This window comes from Oreochromis niloticus, linkage group LG8 (genome assembly GCF_001858045.2).
Source record: "Oreochromis niloticus isolate F11D_XX linkage group LG8, O_niloticus_UMD_NMBU, whole genome shotgun sequence".
NCBI classification, from domain to species: domain Eukaryota; kingdom Metazoa; phylum Chordata; class Actinopteri; order Cichliformes; family Cichlidae; genus Oreochromis; species Oreochromis niloticus.
The window spans coordinates 11,101,225-11,129,000 of record NC_031973.2 but is presented as its reverse complement, the minus strand read 5'-3'; the positions used below and the strand labels follow the sequence as shown (position 1 = coordinate 11,129,000).

Genomic DNA, 27,776 nt, shown 5'->3' with positions numbered 1-27,776 from the left:
TGCAGAGGGAACGAACTGGAAAGCTGCAGGGGAAGGACTCTGTGTTATTGATTGACAGTATGGGGCTGACCAGCTATAGGTGCTAGAGCTTTTTTCCTTTGCTGCGTGCACACACTGACTTAATAGTGTAAATTGCGATACAGTCATTCCAGGTATGCATGTCCAGTTCAGAATCTGGTATTACACATTCGCTTTATCTCTGTGTTTGGATATTTTTCTTAGCACCTTCTTGCATCTATCGCTCTGTCTCCTCTCCTCTCTCTTTTTTCTGCTGGCCAGACTACTGCAGAGCTCTTACAGAAAAGAAGCATAGTGAGATATGGCACTGCATCATAATGCCTCAAACATGCACTTATCACTCGCTGCACCTCTCGTCTCCTCACCTGTTTTGAAACTTCGACTGCGCATCCCTTTGGGTTTATTGAGCCTGCAACAAACCATGTTGTGATGTGTTGTGATTGTCAGCACTATATAAACCTGTGGGACTTTTTTTTTTTGCTGTTTGTCACCTTAAGACCACAGAAGACTTTTAAGTAAGAATGCAAAATGTTAAACTGCAGTAGGTGTCATGTTTACACTCTCAGTTCTTGGGCATACGCAGTCACTCATGGGAAGCCCGGTGGAGTCGACCGGGCTGTGGCTAGCGCTGACCTTCAGCAGCGTTACTTCATGCATCAGTGTGAGGGTGACTGTGCATCTGTGGGGTTTTTGCTCAGAGCTTTGTTGCTGGTTTACCTCATGTTTGCCCTTCAAGACTTGTTTGTACTAACATGGGGCAGGTGCAGGTGCAGATGCATGAGCACACGGACATGCCCGAGAAAAAAAATCTGTATTAGAGTGAGGATGGTAAGGGCAAAGACTGGTTCCCAAGAAGGTTGGCTGTGCACAAAACACTGCTGCTTACCCTTCTGCTGTATTGTCCTCTCGTCTCCACCCACCATAGTACATTAAAGAGATGTATGATTTCAGCCTTAGCCTTTTTTTTTTTTTTTAAGTGTTCTGGTCAGATACTGATGTTAAATTTGACCAACAGTTGAGATACCGATCTGTTTTTGTTATTCTTCATTCGACCAAGATTAAAACTAAGTAAATTTACATGATATATTAAAAAAAGTAGCTGCACTGTTTTAAAGAGTTTGAAATCTTAATCAGGGTTCCTTTAGCAAACTTAAAGTTGATCCAATACAATAGATAAGACACCAACCCTCACTTGTAGATTTGCCCGCATGTTGAAGCCGCTCAACAAGGCCAATACTGTTGCTTCATCAGCACTGGTCAGTACTTATTGTCCACAGTTGGTATTAGTGCGTTACATGCTGTGATCTAATTTCACAGTGCAGACCCATCAAGCCTGGGCAAACCTATTCCAAGCATCTGCTAAAAGTTAGGGAAACTAATCCTTTACTTATAATGTGACTGAAAAAAGGTAGGGAAAAAGTATCATTCTGCTTATAGCTCCACAAATAAAACTCGGTCCAGATCAGATTTCGAGAGCTTTGTCGATGTCTTTTTTTTATTTCTTTTTTTTCATATTTTGCATATTAAATATCTTTATTTTTGTCTTTTTAAAAAAACTGTATAAAAGACACAGTATTGCACATAATAAATCAATTGCACTTCTTTAAGATACAGATAAACATCTAGTTCTCTCTTGATGCTACAGTATAACTACTGAAAGAAACAAACCTAGCATATACAAGAGTGAAGTTGTGAAATATATGTAACTAACAAAATGCAGCATGTTGGAGCTTGTGAAGGTCAAGCCAGTGATAGCTAGTAGTTTGCTGGATATTGTTGTTGTACATTTTTTATGTCCTTGAAACCACTTTGGCATATTTCCTGTCTTCTGGGGCAGTGGTTGTGTCTTTTAGAGTGATCAGCTATTTTTTTTTCTCTTTAGATATTGGCTGTTATCCCACACTTGAAATTTTTTTTAGCACTATTTGATATTGTGTAATATATATTTACATACAGTGATGTGAGTAAGTAAGAACATCCCATGGAAACTGATTACTTGTTTAAATATCTGGACCAGCACACACTAGATCCTCTTTGTATTGAAATGGCTCCTACAGATAAAGGTAGTATACTTAAAGAACATGATAACCAAAAACATACATATGTTGAAACACAAGTACATCCTCAGCCTTAAGAAACTAGAGTTGCCATCTTTTAAATAGGCATTTATTATAGGTGCTTTATCCAAGCCTCAGTCACACAAGCCAGGAGACTCATTAGCAACCACGTGGCAACAGGAAAGAAAACGTGTATTCTCAAGTTGCGAGTGATTGCTAGATGTTGGCTGCAGTCACTGTGAAATCCATTATTAAAGCATCAGTCAAAGAGGCCGGACAGGCTGAGACTGGTCAGTATATCCTGGGCAACCGTTGCTCACTAGAGAAAAGTGTCTATTCTGAAGGTTGCTGGCAGCTGCTAGCGTGAAATTGGTCATGGTGCATGGAGATATGCAGTGCTGCACCAAAAACCTCTTTTATGATTGGTCACTTTCAGGTTGCCGCGGTTGCTTACTGTGCATGGAAGACGCCGACTTGGCTGTAAAGACTTGAAAAACTTCTTGCCAAGCAGTAATAAAACTGTGAAAAGTGTGGCACAAACTGGAAAGAGGCCATTTGATTTCAAAGTAAAAGTTGTGCCTTTTGAAATGTTTTGGTTGTTGGTTCAGGAAATAGACTTTACCAAGTGTCGGGCAGCAACTTCCAGCAAGCAGTTGTCAGCAAGTCAAAGAATACACACTGTTCCCTAGTGAGTGGAGGCGGGGTTGCTGACTGGTTTCTAGGCCTGGGTCAGCAAGGCCGTAATTGTCTAAAAGTCTTTGAATTACTGAAATTTTTTTGCCAAATCTTCAGTGAACAATGTTTGATGTTTGAACTTGTTCTGCCTGTTTCACATTCTTCAGTAAGATTTAAGACCATTTCCAAACACTTTATGTATACCTTTTCAGGTCCACTTCTAGTTCAGCTTCAACTTTCACTCATGTATCTTCAAATTATCCTTTAAAATTCTTTGATATAATAAAGAATTCACACTTGAGACAATGAATGCAAGCTGCCCAGTCCCAGCAAGCAAAGTGTCCTCGAACCATAACAACCTGGATTCACAGATTGTAAAAGGCTTTTCTCTTCAAAAATGTTCTCTCTACTGTTGTGGCCAAACAGCTCTCTTGACATATCTCTCATGCATGTCATGATTGTAGACATGAGCACTTCAAAGCTGCAAGAGTTACCCGCAAATCTTGTCATTAAAATTTAGTGGTTCTCAGAGACTGCTCAGAGATTTTTGCTGGATGGCACCTTAATCAACATACCCTCGCAAAACCTGTGTAGGGTCTAATCACTGACACCAAACCTGGAAGCCCAAATTGTTTTGGTGTGTTAATAGAAAGTAAATTTGACTGATTTGCACTTGGGTGTGTGCGTGTATGTTTCTTTTTTTTTTATTTCAGATTAGCACCTTTGTTAATGAGCACTATTTCAAAGAGGATAAAATGTTTGTCCGTCCATATCCGTCCAAAAACTAATCGTTCTTATCGGATGTTCTCACTTCTTCACATGATGGTATAGTAAATGCACATGTTGTTTTGGCTGTACGTAGTTGTTGAACCCACTGTGGAGTTACTGCACATGGTTTTTACTTTACAGTCGAATAGACGCAAAGCAATGAGCAGGAACTAATTATAACAATAATAAAGGGAAATGGGGGGGAAAAGATTTTGTCAATCTCATTAAAAATTGTTTTAAAAGCTAGAAAATATCCTGCAAAATTCAAAGGTTGTAAAAAGCATGCAAGGCTATAAGCCTGCCACCCTGCACTGTAGAAGCCCTGGTTGTGATCAGAAGTGGCACATTCAGTCTCTCTGGCTTGGTTTCAGTAGCTATTATAGTAGCTGATACAGGTTACTGCAGCAATACAATCAAAGCTATCCTCTGATACCCCTCGCGTGTGCTGAAAACCAACTGTTTATTATAGTTGGTTTCGTAACAGTAACAGTTTTCTCTGTGTGTCTATGCTTTTATACCAATGAATGGGTTTTGCCTTTTCTTGGTGTTTAATGACCATATGCATACGTGAGGTTAGTACGAACTTTGCGATGCATGGAAACGAGTTGAGAATTATGAAATGATTGACCTCCTTTTGCACTGTAGTGTTTGGACTGCACAGCTCCCGTCACTGCAGCTCAAATAAATACATTTTGCTAAACCTTAAAGTGAATGTATATAGATATATTTATATAGAAAAAAGTACATTGATGTTTAACTTTGCAAATATTAAGAAAATAAGTGTTATTTCTTCTTTTGTTTTGTTTTTTTTCCCTTCAAAGTCAGTTGATTCAAGGAGACGTTTTAGCGATGGATAAAAAGTTGACTGTAGAACTCCAATAAACATCTGATATTTTGTCCTTTAGGTCTCTTCTTTATATAGATATGAAAGTCTTCACTCTGCATGATTAGTAGACAATCTACATATGTGAGTTATTACTCAAAATAGTTCTTTTTAATTATTCTGGAGAAAATGTATCCTGAACAGTTCTAATTGTGCTTTGCAGTACAGTGATATGCTGTTTATGGAGGCCTCAGAGCATTATGGTTGATCTGCCAACCTCTCCTGGAGGCTGGGAAGAAAGTCCCAACTGATGAATAGAAATGTGAAGGGCACAGAACCATTACAGAACAGAACCCCGTTGACGTCAGCTAGAAGAAGAAAAAATATATATGCAAATAGACATCGGGAAATCAAATTCATCTTCTCACCTTGCCGATCTCCAAATATGTTTCCTTGGTGTAATTTCACACCCTGTTTGAAGAAATTAGTTCAAAATAACTCAGAATCCATTTTTGGTAAGCATGACATTTTGAATTTTCCGTGGGATCCATACTCGTGTCTCATTAAACATCCTGTCATCTCAGAAAAGGGTTCGGTATCCGGTCAAGGTCTCCATTAATACCAGGTCTACATCCAAATAGATATAAAAGAAGTTGATGAATAAACCAAACAAAAACGGATGATCGGATGGACACTTAAATCCTGTGCATGGTGGTGGAGGGGAACATGGTTCTCTGTCGTCACAGGAACCAAAGTTTCCAGCGAGCGTGTTTCTTGGAGTCAGCTTTGGACTTGCGTTTTGGGGTGGAGGTGAAGGCCTCCTGAGGGTAAGGCAGGGGGGGAAAGTGGGTGTCCTCTGTTGGGAAAAGCCTCTTCATCAGTGGTTGTAGCTTGTCCTCCTGTTGCTTGAAATCCAGTTCAACACTGCAGCGAACAAAGAAAGAAAGGTGTTAGCTTAAATGCTTGTCAGTTGCTGGCTTGCTATTAATAACATTGTCACCAGATGCATTTATTTCCAATTTAAACCGTCATTTACGTTGGGATGGACTGAAGTAGTGTAGCAGTAAAAACTATTCAACTAAGATGAATCAAAATGTGACAATTATTTTTTTGAGATTTCATCAACAAAGCATCCTGTGGGCTGAAGTGGATGGAGACCATCCGACTTCTTATTAGCACACAGTTTAAAAGTTATCAACCATGGCATAGGTAACATGTACATATGGGAAGGCACCATAAAAGCTAAAAGGTTTGCAGCCCCACACATTCATATGTAGCTCACCTACTCAGCACATTACAGAGTTCTTTTATTAAGACAAACTATTACGAATGTATTAAATACAGTCCAGACCTGTCCCTCATTGAGGACATTGTGTGCATTAAGATGCAAAGAATATGAAAAGGGAGGCCTTGAAGTGCTGAGCAGCTGTAAGTGGATCAAGAAAGAAGGAGGGGGATTAAAATGAAAAGAAGAGGTGATGAATTATCCAGCTTTTTTTTTTTTTTAAATGTCTCAAAGTAAAAGTGAACACGTGTTTTTCAATATTAAAATAATCAGAAGAAATGATAAATAAAGGGTCCGACAGACTTTGAAAACCGTTGTCTTCTATTATAACATGAATTTCACCAGAATTCAAACATTTTTGGATACAGATTTGTAGAAAGCTCCTTTTTGTGCCCATTTACGCCCATTGCTTGATTCTGTTACTGTAGCCCAAATCTTCATTTTCTAGGACACATTTGCCAAATTGATCATAATGAATGAATTTCAGGGAAAGAATGATAAGTGTGGCAGTTTTTTCTTATTATCGTTGAAATGAATACCATGGAAATGGGATTTTATTACCAAAGTTGTATAGTTCATTTATTGTGTTCAGGTCTTTTTTTCATTTCTTATAATTCATTAATATTTGAGTGCTGGCTTTTATTTAATACCTTTTATTGTTTATATTCTTCTTTTATCATCTTTGAAACCAGGGTTGAGGTTTGCCCTTAGTGTCCTTTTTAATCTTGACATTTTTTGGCTGTCGCATTCCCCCGACAACCATATTAAGCATCAAAGTTATGGCCTGTACTCACCTGACCCCTGCGCAGGCATCTGTCACAGCACTGCTCAGCCTGGTAAAGCGACCTACATTTCCTGGTTGCTTCATCTTTATTTCCCAGTAAAACCTCCCAATTTAGACATTTCCTGATTGCATCTGGCTGCTCATTTTGGCTGCAACCACTGCTGTCTTTTTCTTTTTCTGTCTGTCTTTTGTTATTTGCATTCTCATTGTGAATCATAGAGCGACAGGGAAGTCCAGTAGTGTTTTTCTCACTCTCAGTTCAGTCTCTGGTGGTGATGTTGAACTGAAGATCATTTGCTTAGCTGGAACTCAGATCAGAGCCTTAGTATTGATGTGAGGATTTCACTTTGTTTTATATCGCTTCAATCCATGCTCAGTATTACAATATCAGAAAAAATATAGTGGTGATAAAGAATGCTTTAATTTTTTGCTTTTTTCTTGTGCTTCTTGGTTCACTCTGTATTTCCTCAGGGTTCAAGGGTATTTATCTGGACCAAGCGTCATTGTAATCCCATACTTGCAAACTGACTGCTAGGTGCTGCAAAGTGAAACTCAGATTACTGCTTCAGCTGTGCTTTAATCTGCTAAAGCCTTCGTCAGCCACTACATAAGTCAGGCTGGTGGCAAATCTGATAGACAGACTTGCATAATAGCAGCAGGCTGCCTGCTCAGATTTAAGTACAATGCATCTGTTGGGATTTTAGCCTTGAAGCGATACATTAGTTAGATTATTATTAGTATTCAAGGTGAATTGCAATTGCACATTATTGTCCGTATAGACTCTGAAAGTGCAGTCAAATAGTAATAAGTTCTGAAATCAAATTTATGAAGTAAAGTGACATTTGTGGGAGTTTTTTTTATGAGGAGACATTCATGTGGAAATTTCTGACACATTTGAAAAAACAGTTAATCAGCATTTAAACAATACATATATATCTATAGGCAATATATTTTAACTTGCAAAGAAAAAAGAAAAGAAAAAGCCTCTGTTATACAAAATGTAACATTTAACAATATTAAACCTTTAAGCAAAACTTGCTTTTTTTAAAAATGAATGTAGTTTTTTTGGGCCAACATGTGTTTGACATGAAAAGGAAATGAAGTTTAGTGGAATGGAGAAGTCAAAAAGCAGCTATAATTTCATGAAAGTGTTATGGAGAGATTTGAAACAGATAAGAAAATTCTTGCACATTTTGCAAATACAGGAATTTGGAATGCGAGGATGGGAGATCTTTCAGCAGACTGATGTTTGACACTGGTGGACCGTAGTGCAGAATGCATTTAACTTCTGTCTGGTGTACTTTCCCGACCTGTATCACATCTATTCAGTTCAATTTCAATTTTATTTGTATTGCACCAAACCACAACAACAGTCCCCTCAAGGCACTTTATATTGATATCCATTTTTTGAATGAAATATAAGGAAAAAACTTTCCTTAGAGTCCTCCTCAAGTTTACCACCTTTATCTGTCAGCACAGTTTCACAGTTTCAATGAGGAATTTACTTGTCCACACAAAAAAGTCAAACATTTCCTTTGCATGTCATTACTTTCTCCAATAATTGCAAATATGAGCAACTCAAGTGAAGCAGACACTCAGAATTATATAATTCTTTGACCTTAGGCTTTTATATAAAAGGGAAAACACCACCGCTTTGATCAATAAATCACTGGCTGGTAATTACACCGGTAAAAATCTATATCCGTGTTTCTGTATGAAAACAGTGGAAGTTTGTGTGCACAAATGATTACATGTGGAAACAGTTGCGTGTTGCAAGCAAATGCACTGCGGATCCGTTTAAAGAAGGAGCACATATATTGCTGATAATACATGAGGAGTCATTTAAACTGTCTAATGAACAAATTTACTCAAAAGGTCGGATCAATCCATATTTGCAACCTTTGGTTTTATTCAGATTTGTGCATAAACAGCTCAAAGGCGAGCTGAATCATTTGCAGTTCTTTGTTTTGCCCTGAGCCTTTATTGAAAAAAACAAAAAAGAAAGGAAAAACGTGCAGGACCTGAACTAAATGTTTAGACCAGGACATAAAAAGACTGTTTCTTGTTTGGCTCACAATTACTTTTTGATGCTCAGGCGAAGAAGATTTTATCCCCGAGGGATTTTATTCATCTCTGTAAAATCTCCAAAAAGATTTTTCGCTTTGAACAAAAGGTACAACAGCACGTGCCTTGATATTATTTTAGCTAGATTACACCCGCTCACATTGTTTGAACTTTTCCATGTCTGTCATACAGTTGGCCCAGAGCTTCAAAGTTGGCAGGTACCATTTAAAGAGTCCTCCTTCGAGGCCTCTTGGGCCTCAAATGGCTTGGCCAGAGTAGATTTTAAAGTCTGTCAAGAATATTTCCTATATATGAATTTTAAGTGGTCATAAGAGTTGTATTATAAGTTGTTTTATATTCATTCTGAAAAATGTGATTTTTATCCATTCATAAATTTGCATTTTTTTTGTTTTTAGGGTTTTTTTTATTCCCTTAATGATTGATTTCTAGTTTAGCCCTTTTGTCTGGCCCAAGGGAAGGGAACTACACGTAGTTCCCAAATGTAGTTCACTTTGACAACTCTGACATGCATATAAAACAAAATGCATAGGCCACTAAATTAACAGGCTCCTGCAGCTCAGAAGTGGCACAGATGTAATAAACGTGGGGTGTCACCGATGAAGCAAAATGTTGAGCATTTCCCTGCATGCTTTGCATGTCTTTAAAAACCTTTAGTTATTGCTGTGATAAAGGCACAGCAAAACAGATCTCCTTGGAGTTTTAGGGGAAGGGGGTGCTCTAGCTTAATGCTGTGTCATTTTCTGTGGATAAGTTTCTCCCTCTACACATACACATAATCATGCACATACACACATACAGCAGCAGTGATAGGATTTTCCTTGCTCTTCAGCGTAAGCCTCTAATACTGCTGAGGCTGTTGTTGCTTCACATCCATGGCTACAGGTGATAGTCCTACATGGACATGCAGCCATTTAACCTGATTAAAAAGCCGAATATTATGCCTTATTGTTGGTACAATAATAAGAGTTAATTTATGCTCTGTATGGACACTGTACATTACATGTTGCACAGTTCAAGATACTTATGTGTGGCAATCTTTGCTTTGTACAGCTGTTTCCATCTGGTTAAAGGTTGTGCTTCTAAACTCTTAACTTTAACATTTGTCAAATGTTTCAGTTAATCAGTCAAGTAATCCATGTAAGCCAAATGCTCAGGTTTCAAATTTTTCTCTATTCTGGCTCTCTAGGATGTCATAGAACAGGGACGGCCAGGTGTGGCAAGGTCGTTCCAGCCCCACCGCTCTGGCTGTAACCTGCCCCCTTTGAAAAACTATTCTAGGAGACCCCAAGAATAAAGAATGAAGTTAAAAATGACCATAATAAGTCAACCTTAAATTCCAGTTTAAGTCACATATTAAATCATCTAACTGCAGACTATATCTAAAAAGTCTTTATAGTAGGGTTGGGTGATTTGTTCCGTCCTCTCGTCCACTGTGGCATCGCTATTGGATGGCAGAGGAGGTTAAGGCGCACCCGTTGTGGTGGCTCTATTCATCTTCCGTAATAGCAATATGTGGCCACAACACAAAAAACCTCCACATGAGCTTAGTGGAACATCTACATTGGGAGTTTATTTTTCATCCAGCAAGAAGAAATGTTTATAAGTTGACTTAAAACACTGATTGATTTAGCTTTATCGTAATTAGTTAACGTAATGGACAGGTATCAGTTGAACAGCTAAAACCGTATTAACAGAGTTTAATACTGAGACAAGACGGGGAGTTTAGGAGACGAATAAGTGTCTCTGCACTCTACGGTCTCGACGGTCACATTTGCACACATTTAAAAATCAAACCAGCAGTCACAAATATCCTGCTGTTGTCTCTCTTTTGATGATGACGATAGATCAGTGTAACCTCTCCACACACACGCACATTAACTTCAAAGCTTGTGGAAGGCCGTGCGTGAATTTGTGGATGCGTAGCCACGCACGCCCAAGTAAGTCTGGGTTGCAAGTGTCATTTATATGTGGAAGTGCAACCAGAAACTATAATGAGGAAGATTCAGTTTATTATAAACCTCATAACAATTATATCAGTTTATTGCGTCAGTGGAGAAAAAGCACAAAAATCGCCTTGACTGATGAGCCGTCGTCAATAGTTTTGACCATCACCATCCATAGACACAACACTACTTCATAAGTCTGTAGTCTTCTGATTTGACTGTGAACCTCATTGCAAGCTGAAACTAAATGAATGATCTTTGTTAGAAAACACCCCACCCACCCCACTCCCTGGACACTACCCAGTCGAACTTAAATGCCGTGAACGTGATTTTTTTTTTTTTAAAAGAGGAGCGTTTGCACTGACGTATAAAGTCACATGATGCAGTACCAGTTGACAATATCAGCATAGAAACTAACAACGCTGTACTCAACATTGCTTATGAAGTGTTTTCATTCCTTTTCAAGCCTGATCAGGTGTGTAGAGATTTATTTTATTAATATTTTGTTTTTAAAGTTGAGTAATACACATAGTAAATGTAATGTAATCAGACTAATCCCCACAAACTCAAAGACTCTTGAAGATGTGCAGCGTACATATTTGAACAATCAAAAGTTTCTGGTTAGTCATCCACGTAGCTGTGTGTTGTTACTTAGCCTTTGTGTGAAACTGAATGTGCGCAGCTCTCAGGAGCCAGGCGAATCATACAAAGTAGATGTAAAGTGCCCCGTGGCTTGGGAATAGCATAGCAAGGAAAATTAAATGTCACTGAAAAGAGAAAAAAAAATCAGCATAACTTCATTTGGAAAAAAAGAGAGAGAAAAAAGATAATCATCTCATCTTTGAAACCTACTCAAAAGGCCTTGTAATGAAAGATTTATTAGTCTCTACCCAGCCCAGTTATCAGCATTGCCTTATGAAAGTGTCACGGGCCCCCATGCGTCACTCCACATTTGGATTTTTTGCTGAAAGCAAAAAGTAAGACGTTGGCATTTACTGTCCCCTATCTGCCACTCCCTGGAGGGGGTTGTTGGATCAGAACAAACTGAAGAAAGCACTTTGGACCTTGTCAGTCTTTAACCTCTTTCCCTCACTTGTTCTTCCTCTTTGTTTGTCTTTCTCTCTCACTCCCATTCCTTCCTCTCTACAAAGTGTGTGTGTGTATATCTCTCATTTTAACTTATTCGTTGTTATACAAACCTCTCACCTGCCATTTATCCGTCTGGGTCTTTATCTCTCGTTGTCTCTTTCATCCCCTCGCTGTTACACATTCTCACTCTGCCTTTCTTTTTGTTCCCCTTATCTTTTCTGGGTGTGAATGTGCTCTTCTTGACTGTCCTCACTGTCCCTTCACACTATCTGTCATACCGAGGATCACTCTTGTAGCTATGGTAACCGGCTTACCACCATGTTGGAAAACATCATTATGCTTGCACAAAAAGAGATATCTTCCCCCAGCACTGCCGTGCGGTAGGACAGCCTCGCTGCTCAGTAATTTCCATATGTTCTAATGTAATCAGCTCTTCAGCCTTTAGCAACGCTTAATTGATTTTCATAGCCTTGCACAATAGATTGGATATTTGTCCTCCTTTTAAAAGCCCGTTCCTTTGTTGGTTTTTTTTTTTTTTTTTTTTTGCTATCTTATTGCACTGCACAGTGTTATTCAAAGAATGTTTTAACATCAGATAGTCAGTTTAATGATCACTTGTAATGCTCTGCTTCGGAATTAATCGCAGGACTCGGAAGCTAATGAGAAAATGTAACTGATGGGGAATATTTGTAGTCTGTTGTGAACAATGTAACTCAGTGATGGGGACCTCCCAAATCGACTTCCTTAATCACAACCACTTAAATCTATCTCTGTTTTTGATCAGCACATTAACCCATATAAAAGCAATGTGAGGAAAATGAGATTACAGGGTTTTTGCATCAAGAAGCATCAGCGGAATGCATTTCGAATCCCGGCTTTTCCGCACCATCCTGTCTATCGGTGTCTTTTTATCCAGCTTCTTTCTGTGTTTGTCTCTCATGCTTACTCTCTAACTCCCCCTATCAAAACTCCTCCTCTCTCCTAACCCTTCTCAGTAACAGATGTTACGTCACTGTAATAGGCAAGACAGAATATTGTTTTTTCTGCCTTTTTCCTCATTCTGTTTCAATGTCATGCACATTGTATTAAGCTTTGAATCCCCAAGTTCATCTGAAAACACACTGTTAGCTGTGTGGAGGAGATAACATATTCTGGAGAAAAAGTGAGATTGAGAAAGTTACTGAGGGAGGATGAAAGAGAGACCGACCGAGTTCAAGATGGTTAAAAACGAGGAAAGTGGGACCAGACAAGGACAAGAGACTATAGCAGCTTTTGTATTCTGTTTGAAGTCCATGCCCATAGACTGCAGCATCATATTGATCTGGTGCTGTTGTTATGCTAAGGTTGGGTTGGATGATGCCAGATACTCTTGGACGAATTGATTACGTTGAAGAGTGCATGGCTTCTTACTTGGCATTAAAATGATTTATGTATCCATATTTCCAGCTCTAGCCACGAGACCAGGTATATCACATTAACATTTAGGAGTTTACTCCAACATACTCACGAGAAATCCTGATATCATAGACGACTATTCTTATACACAGTGTTCCTTCACGGCTCTGCCTCCTATCCTGTGTTCCTCCACCTCCAGAGAGGTTGTTTTCATGGAGATCTAAGTAATTAGATTGCCATTTAATCCCCCCGCCTGTGTGAATACAACTGCTATATTTGATTCTGTGTCTAATCAACACAATTTACCATGCCAAGCGAGTCTCTTAAAGAAGAACTCGGGTCAATTTAACAGATTTTAAACATCACACTTAGAAATTTTTGCCCTTTATCAAGCTAAAACCCTGCCAGACCCAGACAGGGTTTGTTAAAAATGAGCCTCCTGGGTTTATTTTTTTATTTTTTATTGACAGCTATTCTTCCAATATACAGCCTCTGTTTTTCTGCACTTCCTCCGCAGGTGAAGAATTTCAGTCGATTGTGGCAGATCTAGGAAGCCGAATGTGGATATTTGACGTTAAAGACAGTTGTCAGTCTTTCTGCAAGATCAACACCTGTAAAATCAGAGGGAAAATCTGACCTTACTTTGTGTCAACTTTACAGAACAATCAGTTTCTCTTTGGGGTTTTTTAGTAGTGAAAATCTCCATACGCGTGCTATTTTGAACAACTCACTCGTTTGTATAATTGGCTCATATTCAAATGGTTACACTTAATCATTGCTTTTATTGCAACCTGCATTTGCATATTTAATATCTTCGGTGGGAATTGAGGTCACGTTGATATACACACGAGGAGCTACGTTTACAGAAGCCTAAAATTTTAATTATAGTCAGTTTAAAAGTGCAAACAGAGTAAAAATACCCAATCTGAACACTGCAATCAAATTAAACAATTGTCATTTCAATTTTTTTTAAAAGAGGAATTTTTCACATTTGCACCTGTCAGCACATCACTGATTAAATATTGGCTGCATCTAAACACCAGAGCATTGGAAATCACCTGATGTGATGACTTTAGTAAAAAAAAAAAGGAAAGTGTGCATGTAACCAAGCAACATAGGAAAGGTAAATTCTTCTAAGAGCCTTACAGTGAAATTGCTTTTATTTGTTAAAATTAAGCATTTTGCTACACAGTTTGTTACAGATTGAGTGCAAAGGTTAGCAAACATCTTTGTGGTCTGGTCTTAGGAATGGAGAGTGGAGAAGGAGCCTATGTTAGAGGGAACAGGGGTGCCCATTCTCCATGGCCAAAGCTCTGCATTGACACTGTACATATTAACTATATATAAGAGCGAAATCTCATCTCAGGAGTCAGTTCTATTTCATTCATTTTTTAAACCATTGCCTATTAATTAGTTCTGTCCTGTGTCCTTCAAATTCTTTGCCATCAGTCAGCTCATATCACCCCATCGTTCTGTCATTGAATTGTTGTTAAATCACCATTCTTGTTGTCCACCCTGCGGCTATGCAGAGGACCTGCTGGGATCCTAAAATATTTTACGTTGCAATGCACCCTTCCTGATCTCACACATCAGAGGGAACAGAGTTATGCCCTGCTCCTTGATTTTCAGGAGCCGATTGAAGTATGGCCAGAGGCTTATCAGTTATTGAGAGCAGTAGATAGAAAATGATTATAAATGGCTTCTCAGAGGAGAAAAGTAGACTGAGTAGAACAGCAGTGACCACTGAAAACACTTTTATTGATTGCCTCTCACCCACCTACTTTTTAAATCTCCTTTCTTTTCCATCTCTTCACCATCTCGCTCGTTTCGACCGTTGGCAGCTTACTTCTTGTAATCACCAAACAAAAACAGCCAGACTGTACGCGCATACGCAATTTAACGTTGTGTCTTGCCATTCCAACTGTGAGTAAAGAGCCTTCGTGGGGGTCATACTGACTGTGTAAGAGCTTGACTTAATTGTCATGCCCTACAAGGGCTCACGTAGACTTAATAAATGAAATTTAGCAGCAATCTCAGTTTGGTAGGGCACTGCATCTTTGGAGTTTATTTCAAAGTTGGGCTTAAATTAAGTATTGCAGTAACTTTTAGCTGGCTTGTTGTGAGTTTGTGTTTAGGGATTCATGATTCTTAGAGGCTATATCTGAGAACCACCACTGAATTTAGCATTTTTGTATTAGAATTAGATATTCTGAAGCCTCCAACAGAGCAACTAAACATTGTTTAACATACAAGCATAGTGCCTCCAAATGAAGTTATGCCACGTGTGCCTCCAAAAGAAGTTACTTTCTCACCTGGTTGACTTTGGACACGTATATTAGTTTTCAAATAAGTTGAACTTTAAATTTAAGTCATTAAGATTTTTAGTTGGCTTGGAAACAGCGCAGTGTGATGATATTTCATGATGTGTGGACGGTAATTAATTTCACCTTTTGCAACCCTGTGCTCACACGCTCCACTGTATTTATCCCCTCTACTCAGTGAATGAAGCAGTGTGAAGGGACAGTACCAGAATCAGAAAAACATGTATAGCTTAATAGACAGCGTCGCGTGTAAATGTCACATGTCCCCATGCGCTCATTAGCAGGATTCACATTAGTAATAGCCCTCTCTGTGGTGTCTCTTTTCCACCTGTTCACTTTCCCTCAAGGAGAAAGAGCAGGGCGCATTTAGATCATCGTGTCTTTGAAGAGGAATGGCTACTAACCTGTAAATAATGCATGCGCTGTTCCGGCATGTGTCACAGTTGGCCGTGTCCTGTCCTGTTCGATAGGAGAGTCTGCGGGGAAGATAAGAGTCGTGAATGAGTAATTACAGGACTTGTTAGGCTGCTCCCTCACACCTTCCTTTCTCATCTTATTTGTCATCCCTCGTTAGCGAGAGCGAAGTAAATGAGGGTGATGAGGAGTCACACTGCCCTCCTGACTGGCCTGTGCCTGGTAGCCAGGGCACGGTGTCAGCCATTACTTGTGGTTGACTGATTAGTAGTCAGATAAAGCTAAAGGGTACACAAGGTGAGTTTGTGGCCTGCGTTCAAAAAGGATTTTCATTATAGACTTGTTTCAGGATTGTTGCAATACCTTCCAATTATATTGGGGTTTTTCATGAAGTAATGAAAAAATTACTGTTGGGCTGTAACACTGCATTAGTGTAATTATCATTTAATCGGCTGATTATTTTATGTACACTGTGATACAAACACATTGAAACTGTTGATTAAAAGTGTAAACTCCTAATATATCAAACAGCGTTTATAACCCAAATGGTTCTTGGCTAATAAATTAAGTAATCTTTAGTCAGTTTTTATCAAAATGAATAAAGGTTTTTAACACAATGGGTTTTTTTTTAATTGGGTCTTTATTACTTTTCAATGTTGATGTGATGAGCTCCTCCTACGTCGAATGCTAACCCTTTTTACTCACACCAAAGAAATCCCTTCATTGATTAATCGTTTCTGTGGAGCATATTTTTTGTAAAGCATACAATCTGAGTTATTACCTGAAAGTAAGAGAGTCATTTAGGTCCTCTAAGGAGATGAAATTGGACAACTTTGGTTGAGAATGCAACCCATTGACGTTTTATAGTTTGCCTCAATTTTATAGGCTAAAAACTAAAATACTGTATTATATAATATGCTTTATATTGTTATCAGATGTTTTAATGACATAAAACAGGAAATGCTGATTGTGCTGATTAAAGATTATTTTCTAAAGGTTAACTGATGGGCCGGAATTAAGAGCTTCAGTAGGCTTAAAGGATTTCTCTGGCATGTGGAAATGTGAGTCGAGTATTGATTTCAATGGTGTTCTTGTAATTGATGACATAATAGAATGGAAGCAACTTTTTACCAACACCATTGACAAGAAGGTAATTCTGTGGGTGGTTTTATGGTAATTAAACTTCTGCATCAGAAGAAGCAGTCTTATACTGTACTGTGAAAAAGTCTTGAAAAACTGCTCATTTCTTTAGATCCTGGGTAGAAAATGGATAAAACACTGCAGGAATGAATTGAAAGATTTGCAAACATATAGGGAACTATATAAGGCAACAGCCGAGTTTGTACAATTCTACAGAATTCAACAAGCTTGGAAGTCAATAACTTGGTATGTCCACCTTTATTCTTCGAACACAGCCTGAACTCTCTTAGGCAAGTTTTCCTGTAATTTCTATAGTAGTCTTTGGGAGTAATTCTGCAGGTTACTTGAAGGACGTTCAAAGATCTTCTTTGTTGGCTTCCTTTTGTTCTCTACTCTTTCAAAGTGATGCGACACTGTTTCAGTAATGTTGAAGTCCGGGGAGGTCAGTTATTGATTGATAGGGTTTCGTTGTGTGCTTTTCTATCCAGGTATGCTTTTACTGCATTGGCATTGTGTTTAGATCTTCATTTTTCATCATAACCATGAGCCCAGATTTCCACCATTTTTTAGCCAGATCCCCAGCATCACCATCCTCAAACTATAACAAAGCCAGCGCAGTGTTTTACAGACGGCTTTAGAGAATCAGTGTTAAGACCTTTGTCCTCCGTACCTAATGATCTAACCAAAAATGTCAAATTTACATTCATCACTCCATAAGACCTGTTGCCACTGATTTCAGTCCAGTTCATGTGTAATATGGCATACCTCAGCCTTTTCTGTTTCTCTTCCTTAAAGAACGCTCCTCGACATCCACTAAGACCATTTCTGATGACACTTCAGTGAATAGACACATCTCTCAGGTCCTGTGTCAGATCTTAGTTGTATTTTTTTTCTTCTTCTTAAGGACATAACTTTCATATAAAATTTTTCAGGTTTAAGGTCTTCCACTTCTTCTTTTGTTCTCCACTTTTTCAATTTCCTTGAATCTTTTAAGGGCACTCAGCACACCATACAGATGTATGTGATGATATATGACATAAGTCTTTGGCAAATATCTTTTTTGGAATATTTAGTTGGTACAAAAATACTATTTTATGCTTGTTAAACTCTGTTATCTTTGGCATTTTGGGAGATTTAACTAAAGAAATGGGAACGAATCATGACAGGCTGCTAGTAACAAAGTGCCTAAAGATGCAATTTAAGGTCTTTTTTTGTAGACACAACACTGGATCGTCCCTTGGGTTAAAGGCCTTTTTTATCCACAGGCCAGCATTCAGTATTTTAACAAGCAAAGTATTGCTCTGAAAATGGAAAGTGGTCGTGTATAACCATTGGACTGAAAAGCAGCCAATGTCCAAAGAAAATCTTTGAAAGATCTTCGGAAAGCCTGAAGAACTATTCCCTGATATTACTTTTAAAAATTATAAGAATACCGTGCTCCTTAGAAGCAAAATATAAATAAACGAGCAGAGGTTCAAGACTTTTGCACAGTTCTGTTTACCACATAGAGATGCTATGCATAATTTTTAATAGCTGTGCTCTTCTTCATCAATCACTGGCAGGTATTTATATGTCATCACGCATATTAGATACCACTCTCCTGCTAACCAAAACAGCTTATTCGGGTTATATCAGTGCCAGCATCAATAACGCCTTGGTACGCAGGCATGTAACCTTTAAAACCGAGTTTAAAACTTGCTTACCAGTGGATCAGGTATTTTTATCTGTCAAGGTTTTGAGATGTATAAGGTTTCTCTCTTCACCCTTTCTGTTAGAGCTCATCCCAGTGATGAACAGCTGCACATTTTTCCAGACAAAAAGGCCTTTGTTACTCAATTTAATCAATAAAACATATGAAAACAGAAAACGGAGAGACTGCACAGAGTGGGGTCTGCGGATTAGTCTCAGTAATGGGGGCACTGTTTCTGGAGAGAGATGTTGCTGTTGAACTTTGAGCCATATTGTTTTGTCAAGTAACACATCAGCTAAATACCAATAGAGATTAGCGAGAAGATGTTTCTTGGTTTTGTTCTTTGTTAGATTTTTGTTATTTAGATGTGATGATGCTTTCACAGACAGTCAGCTACACATGTCTGGTTTCTCAAGTGAACCTTAATGTGTTCCCTTCCTCATACTTCTAATGGGTAACTTTTGCTTTTAATTCTCAGCTGTCATCTTTGCAGTAGAATAGCCGTTTTTCATTTCTCTCACTACTACTTTTGCCAGGCTACCCACAGGCTGCGGCACCAATAAAAATTAAACCCCTACCATAAATTTCCCCTCCTTATCTACTGCACTGCTTTCTGCGCTGTGCGCTCTGACAGGTATATTGGAGGTGTTGACATCAATATTGTTATTTAAGACCGTACCAGACTTGGGAAATGGGATGAATGCAGTGATACAAGATTTACGTTTAATGTTTACATTTGCAACTGGGATTAATTGTAATAATAGGCTTGGAAGTGCAGTGCAGTACAGTGCAGTGAGGAAGACCACAGCCACGCATACTTTTCGCCAGATGAGTCAATCAATAAACAACTGATGGGTTACATTGTCAACTGAATTGTGCTCTTTGAACGACTCCCCTATTTTCTTCTTTCTCTAACCCTCATGCTGTCTAGGTCTCTTTCCCCCTCAATCTTTCATAACTCCTCACCCCTCTCACACTGAGTTGATAGGAGAAAATAAGAGAGTAGAGCTCATTTCGGCAAGCTTCCCTGGGGAGCGCGAAGCCAAAAGTGCCATTAACAGTATATTTACACACCTCCCTCGATTTTGCTACTACGTGAAGTCTCCCAAATGTCACCGAGTGGGTGGGATTCCAGGGGCATAAAAACATGCACACATACACAGTGCTAATAGACACGCTAGCAACAAGTCCCCATGAGTGTGATTAATTGGGTCTGGGCTTGCAGCACTATCTGATGATACAGCATTATTCCCAAGCTTTGTGTTCTTGGGTCCAGCCAATGTACTCTAGAATCCTTCCCTCTGTCACGCTCTATGCTCTGGGCAAGACTGTAGTCGAGGGACAAGTGTCTGTGTGTGTTTGTTTGTCAGAGTGTTTTAAATTCCCTTTTTGTAATAGCTTCTCATCCCCAGTCTTGTCAGACTTTATAGTCCCAAGTTTTTAGTGGTTTTCTTCTCTAACTGTCTCATTTTTTTGTTAATAGCAAAGTCGAAGAAGTCGTTTTCAATGCTGAGGGAATGGAATTGCAATTCCAATATATAGTTTTTTGGAGGAAGTAACACTTTTGATGGGAGTGAAACCACTCCAGTTGAAACAGTACCAAAAGTTACAAAAAAAGGGTGAACTTTCATATTCACCAAAGGATAGAAGTCATCAAGCCAACAGGAAAAAAAACAAACAAAAAGCCTTCCTGTTCTATGTCTTTCTTTCAAGAAATATGTTGTTTTGCAAATTGTAGTTTCTTTAAGATCACTGCTAGATTTTAAGGCACATAGAAGGCTTTGATGTCTGCCATGTTCTTGGGTTGATGGAAAGCTCTGTGCCCACCTGCTGCCTGCTGCACTCTCCGCCTCTTGAACTCACTGGGGAGAGCAGCAGGCAGACTTTTGTAGCTTCTCTTTAAGAAGTAAACAGTGATTTTTTTCTACTGTGCTTTTGGTTTAAGATTTGCACTAACAAGACCCTCAGAGGATGCTGTCATGCGATATATTTCTGTAAATGTAATGTACATCGCAGTTTGTTGTTATTTGGAAGGTCCTGGCTGCACATGGGAAAGATGGTGCTGACTCTTAGCTTCAAACTGGCTCCAATACAGCTGGTGACATCACACCTCAACATATTTGCATTTCAGTTCGAGGCATCCAATCAGAGGAGTCTAATAATTTGATTGAGTTTGTGATGAACTTGTTTTGATGTGAAACTGCCAAGCAATTTGAATCCACCACCACTATGATTTTCTCTGCTTGCTGGTTTCTTCACGATAAAATATGAAACTCATCAGGTTATATGTAGTTTTGTTCTATTTTGTAACTGTATCCTTCTTTTCTTCCTCCTAGACTTTTGTCTTTTGCACAGATCAGAAGAAACAAAAGATTTTTTGCATTAGCATCACAGCCACTCTAAACATGCACATATAGTGATTCATGCAATAGTTATAAGTTATATGACTTAATATAAGATGGAGTTCACCTATAGCCTATGGGCAGTCCTATTGCTTGTGTCAGTGACATTTACATAGAGGGGAAGTGAAGCTAATGTAGTGTGAAAAAAGTGACCTTTGAAATACAGAAATACTGTATTTACAGGACAAAGATGACTATGCTTGAATAGATAAATAGAAGTTCACTTAGCCTTGGATGGATTACACGGGGCTTACACTGCTCACTGGCTTTAGCTTAATGTAGGAAGCACAATGTGAAAACACAGTGTCTTTGTGTATGTGAACAGATGGTGCCATTAAAGAGTGCTCACTTATTTTTGTCTATGAAAGCGTCTCCTCTCCTTTCCTCCCCACTTCCCACCTGCCACTTTAGACACATCTGATAAGTCAGATGTGCTCGGCAACGCATTGAAGGTAGCGTCCCGTACTACGTCACGCGTGTGCTAACTTTTTCAATTGCATTTTTCTAAGTTTGTCGACTAGGAGATTAAAGTTGCATTGTGCAAGACTGAAGGAGGATAATTGCCTTGTTAGAGGGTTGCAAATGCTACGTGTTATGTTTGAAGTTGAAATTGAGAATTGCTTTCTTACACTTAGAAGTACTTGTACTTGTGTCCTCCTTGTTTATAAGCTTGACAGGTGCGTTTTGGATATGTTGATTATATGGGGTTTCTCGCTCCATACCTTAACTCGGCTACTGGTCAAAACAGATAGGGATCTGGGTGCCGAGCCCCAGCAATTCTCCCAACAAATTGGCCATTTTGTTTGCCTCGTCCCTTTAGATAGCATCAAACCCACTGAAATAGAGGATTGTCTATCTGCAGCCCTTTTGTATATACTCAGTATCTATTGGACAGTAAATGGCTTTTTCACAGGCTGTGGCTTTTTCACACGCCTTGGACTTTTCTAGATAAACTTGTAGTCTGCTGCTGGATAAAGCCAATCGTTAAATTTTGCGTTTGTTTATAACTTAAGGAAAATACTAATCTTAAATTGAACGCCATTCTGTAATTTGATGTCCTGCTTAGAATAATATTCATGTCTTGAGCATTTTAGTGTTAAATTACTCAATTAAAAACTGAGAGAGCATTGCTTAGCACTGGGTTTGTGAATGAAGGTGACATACACAATGGCAACATGTGATTTAAAGCATGTACGTAATGCAGCAGCTGCACCATATCTAAGGAAAATTGTCACAAAGGGGCATTGCACTGTAATAGCACTGCAGGGCACATCCAAGTGAAAGCCACATCACTACAGCTACAGTGATGCTCTTTTGGTGGCTCAGTCAAGGCTCTGCTGAGCAGCTGTCACACTTACAAGATTTTTACTGTAATAAAGGAATAATGTGTCACACCAGCATTGTATTTTTGTTGTTAATGCTGAATCATGAACGTGTTATGTTTCTCTTGTTTTGTAATATAGTCTTCTCTCAGTTTTTATCTGTAGATTTATAGCATTCCTTTGTGGCTAACATAAGACCCACATCAGTGTACGTTAAGTAGACAACTCTTGCTAAACCAATCAATAGATGCTTTTGTTGTTTGTTTTTCTGTGTTGTGTGTTTTGTAATACATCTGTATTTCCATAATTCAGCCATGGCTGGCCACTGAGTCATTTTTAGTGCTAAATCGATCTTTGGCCTTTTAGCATAAAATTGGTTCTCCTCAGTTCTGTACAGTAGGTGTTACCAATTTACAATCTGGGGAAGAGCCTTGGTGTGGGACCGGTACTGTGCATCCACAGCAGGGAGAAATAATCGGATCTGCATCTGTACACGATTCGAGTGAGATGGCTTACCCTTCTCTGTGGGCCTCTCCTTTTTCCAGTTCCTGGATGACCCCCAGCAGCACCTTGATGGTCTCTTGGCTGGAGCTGATGAGATTTTCCATGGCCTGGAGCTGTGCTTTAACGTCCCCGTCCTGATTCATAGGCACTATTTGCTTACAGGCTTCCTGCGTTTGGTCGGTTGGTGTTCCATCAGCCTCACCGCCTATGCAGGGTGACAGAGGTTCCTCCATGCCCCGTATAGGCCGGGCAGATAACTGCCCCGTGTGGCACTGTGCCTGTGTTTTACAGCCTCCACGGGATCGTGGTAACGTCTCACTCGACAGCCCGTTGAGCTGCAGGCCTTTCTTTCGCTTGCTCCGTACAGATGGACTGTCCAGGCACTCCACCTGGGTGAGGGAGTTCCAGGCGATGGGGCCCGTAACCTTGGAGGCCCTGTCCGGCAGGGTTCGGGATGAGCCCTCCTCCAGATTGAGCAGCTGCCTCTTGGCCGAGCGGTCTGTGTCGGCCTCCCTGTGTTGTAATCCTGTTCTGGCTTTGGAAGGTATGCTGCAGAGCTGGTACTCTGCCTGTGCTCCAGCTCCGCTTCCTCTCGGTGTGTCTGCAAGGCAGTCTGTGTCTGCAGTGCAACTGAGCAGCAGAGCATCAGAGCACAGGCCATCAGGTGCAGTGTGCTGCTCCACTGTGGCAATGCACTCATTAGTATGGAGCAGAGCCCTGGTCCTCAGGACTCCGCTCCCCCCACAGGCCCCCTCCTCCTCCTCATCTAAACCCTGCTCAGGTGCCTTAGACTGCTTCACCTCCATGATAAAACCGTTATTCTGACCTTTATAAGTTTCCACTGCCGCCACATGCTTAAAGGTATGTCCTTTTTTGCGCTCGAAGGGAAACGTCTGATACCGTTTCTTCAGGTCGGGTGACGTCTGAACACCTGTGCTCCGTGTGACGTTAGGAATCGATCTGCGTGCAGGGACAGTCATGTATTTGCGGTATGCCACTTTGTATGACATTGGTTTGCCACTTTTCCCTGCTGCCTGCAACTCCGCCTCTCTTTGCTCATTCTGCGCCTCGCAGATGTCCTTGAAACGCACTTGCAAGGCCTTGTTTCTCTTCCTCACCTGTCGATTGGCTTCCAGGGAATACTTTACCTCCAGCGCCAGCGAAGTGGAGGGCACGGGAGCTGCCTCCGAGTCAGACTCTGAGTTGGTGAGCATGCATTTGCCACCCTCCTTGCTCACCATGTTTCCTGAGAGGCATAGAGGAAAAACACTGTTAATCATCAGTAATGAGGGGCTTAGACAAAGACCCTTGCCTGACTATTACATCCCACTCGATAAAACACACATTCTCTCTTAGCTAAGGGAGAAGGGAGGAAACAGTGTAATTAAATAGAGCTAAAGGTATATGATTAAAAAAAGTTTTTATCAGACACTTCACATTAAAATGAAACAAACAGACATTTTCAGTGAATATCTTTGAAAAGCCGAGGTTGATATTTGATATGCTTTCTTTTCTTTTAGAGCTAAAGGTGCAACTTAAACTATGCAAGTCAGTTTTTCATATGCATGTGCTGCAGATTTCTTCCCCTTTTTATTTCTTTTTTATTGCCCGATTTCATGGCTCTTTTATGCTTGGCAGTTATTTACCATTTATTTACTGAATCACAACTCCGTTTAGGCTGTAAGGGTTCCCCAAAAATTATCCTATCAAATTTCCGTGGTATATTTAATCGCCTCTGTGAAACTAATAACTCTAGTTTTAAAATAATTTTCCTTCTTGTATCATTGTCAGTTAAAGTGTCTTTCATAACGACTTCCTCCTTTTCCTACCCCACTTTCTACATTTATGAGTATCTGCCGCTCTATTTGCGTTCGCCTTTTGGGTTGGTTATCAATCACTGAGCTTACAATATATAAGGATGATGTCTGATTTTCCTTTCCGTGGTTTATTAGCTTCAGCGTGATTCTTCACTGCCTCACCTTTCCTGCTCATAGTTAATAATTAATTCCCCGAATATGAAAAGTAGTCTCTTTTCTGAATTAACTGAGAAAATGTTAAGAAAAAAATGAGGTTGACATCTGCAAACAGACAACTCTTTGTCAGAACACTGTACAACAAGCCTCTGAGGAGAAACAAGCGGAGATAACGAATTATCTTTCCTTAGTACCACAGGTATGGTAGTGGGATCGTGACTCTGCAGTGTGCCTCTGAGGCTCTGACAGAAATATATTTCACCTTCTGCCTCCCGATTTACAATAAGGAAACGCTCCACGCGCTCATATAGATGCTGAATCAGATAGGCCACTTATCCTTCTCAGCTTATCTGCCATGACTGTTCTCTGTCACCAGCAAACGACTTCCCATTTCAAACCTGTCTGTTTACTTAGCTGGGAGCTATAGAACAGTTTTCTTTTTTTCCTCCCCATCACTGTCTTCTTCGCCATCATCTATCACTCCGTAATATTAAATAAGCACGCTGGGTCTCTGGCTCCATTAGGCGACACCTATTTTTTACTGTCTCACCTAACATCTAACTTAAGAGTCTTGTCTACAGACATTAGTCAGTGGCGTCTGTAAATGTGATACTTTTACACAGTGTTAAAATCATTCAGTCATTTTATGCAAAAAGGTGCCTCATCCTCAGTTGCTTTTTCCTGCAATGAGAATGAGAATTTAGTTTAGCTGTGAATTATATGTTACCTGTTACGTCCTTTGTTTACCGGATATATCATGCCATACGGTATAATTGTCATTATCGTAGGCTTTTTTCATAAAAGAAGCTGATTTTTGAAACCGATTGAAACAGACAGATTGACACTCTTCCCTTGAAACTGGTCAACCCTCCTCCAGTTGTGTAATTGGGGAAGTGAGAGCAGCATGCACACATAGACAGGCTTGAGATGGTTGAGATGAGATGCTTTCTCCTGTGCAAACAGATGTCTGTTTGATTCTCAGCAGATGGGTAATTACTGATGTGACCAAGTGACCAGGGAATACAATCTAATGCAGTTTTTTGTTGAAAATGTCTAAAAGCCCAGCACGGGCCGTGTTAGTAAACTACAAAAATCCTCCGCTGTTAAGATACACTTCCCACTTTAACAGGGGTATATAGTGAGTAGCTTTTATTTACAGTGCATCCTTCAAGAGCAGACGTTATAAAATGCTCCACAATAAAAGACTAAAAAGCAAGTAAGAGACAACAAAAGACAATAAATGCAGACAACTGGATAAAAATGTAAGGCGGGGGGATGCAGGATGTGAGAGATGGTTCTCCCTGCCCTTCATGCAAAGGCAGAGCGGGATTGCCTCATAATTCTCCAGCGTCAGGAGCAGAATGTCAAAGGTCATCGATACTACAGTTTTTAGCCACAGTGTCCCTTTTAAGAAAGGATTTCTGTAACCCTTCACATAGAAGGCTTTAAATATACATTTTGGTGCCACTACATATAACCAGAACCATAAAAAAATATTATTATTATTATTGCTATTATTATTAAAAATAATAGTAATAACTTACAAAGTGATTCACAGTTCCTTACACTGAAGTGCACATGTCCCAGCATACAGACACACAAACATATGGATTTGCATACATAGGTCCGCATTAGATTTAAACTAGCCAAAAATAATGATTGAAAGATTAAGGATATGCTGGTGAGTTTTCAGCAGCTGATTCAGCCAACGTGATGGGCTGAGAAAATTTAGGAACTTCAACCTTAAATGTGTGTATGCTTCTGGCTTTATTAAAAAAAGACCCTGATCAGATGATTGCAGAAGAAAACTACTGCAATTAGTTTTTAGTAGCTCTGTTTTATATGTAGGAACCTGGCCATATACGTTTTATTAATAAAAAAAAACTAATTCTGAATTTCACTTGAACCCAATGAAGGGAAGGAAAAATAGGGATTATGTGTGAGTGTCAGATTTTTGAGTTTTTTTGTTTTGATTTAGTTTTCCATTCTGAACCAACCCACGTACACGTGAAATGAGCTGCAATAATCAAGACAGGCAGGACACAATTAAAGTTTGTACTAAAAGTTCCAGATTATTGGGTGCCAGTAAATGTCAGATTTTTCATAGATGGACGAAATGAGATGGGATCGGCTTTGAGATGTAAGATTCAAAATTCAGTCAGAGTCAAAATACCAATGAAAAGGTTTTTAGCAAATGATTTGATATGATACTGACACCTCTTGCCCTGCGGATACATTTTGTATTGATTTGCAATGAATCTTTCCTCTGCTGTTGAAATGTCCACCAGTACCATAAACGACCCAAGGACACAGGGTTTTCTTTATTTTGTTCCTCAGCTGCAGGCTTATAGGTACAGTGCAGGAACTATTAGTTCATTATAAGAAAAAAACATGATTATTTCACTCTTTACTGATCATATCACAATATTTGTGTAATAGTTACATATGAAACAATATTTTTTTTCAATCCTGCACTCATACAACACTCATCGTGTCTCCTGATACTATTTACTTCATTTAAAAAGTCATTTAAAATTCATTTTAGCTTTATTTTTGAAATACTTTGTTATATTGCTGTTGCTGCTACTCTTTATAATAACATATAAGCTGCTGTAACAAAATAATTTTGGGTTAAAAAATATATATATATATATATATATAGACATTTTGTAAATATTTTTCCAGTATGTGGAAAGAATCAAGACATTATCAAGAAGAAGCCAGGGAGATCTTTGTTCAGTTACCAATGGAAACACGTGTTACACTTGTTATCACAAAATGTCCAATTATAGCAAGTGTAAATCACATAAAGGCTCCTGACCCCTTTGCCATGAGGCTGATTGAGCTGTGAACGTTCAGGAACTTACAGGAATGTAAAGTGGGAGAATCAGTGCCCATACAGCACCTTCCAGTGAATTATTTCCTCTATTTATTACCCTGTTTATCCCACGTTTAAAGACCAGCAATTGAACAAAGGCAGATAATATTTTTTATATTCTTTTGACTACTTGCCATATTACATTTATTCCCAGAATATATCTGTTTGCTCGCTTGGCTGTGTTCCATCACTGTCAAGAGACCTCTCCAT

At 39.3% G+C, this 27,776-nt stretch overlaps 2 protein-coding genes across 3 annotated transcripts in view; one reads left to right on the top strand and one right to left on the bottom strand.

Annotated features, from left to right (window-relative positions):
• The window catches only part of dock1 (dedicator of cytokinesis 1), a 191,796-nt gene that overhangs the window by 83,401 nt on the left and 80,619 nt on the right, over nucleotides 1-27,776 (top strand). The window lies entirely within an intron of this gene.
• Nucleotides 89-27,776, bottom strand: part of insyn2a (inhibitory synaptic factor 2A) — a 35,000-nt gene continuing 7,312 nt past the window's right edge. The window contains exons 2-4 of the mRNA XM_005471413.4: nucleotides 22,728-23,961; nucleotides 15,648-15,719; nucleotides 89-5,265 (exon numbers count right to left, since the gene is read on the bottom strand). Of these exons, the coding sequence (XP_005471470.1) occupies nucleotides 5,082-5,265; nucleotides 15,648-15,719; nucleotides 22,728-23,956 (1,485 nt within the window). The 5' untranslated portion in view covers nucleotides 23,957-23,961 and the 3' untranslated portion in view covers nucleotides 89-5,081. The remainder of the gene's footprint in view (nucleotides 5,266-15,647; nucleotides 15,720-22,727; nucleotides 23,962-27,776) is intronic.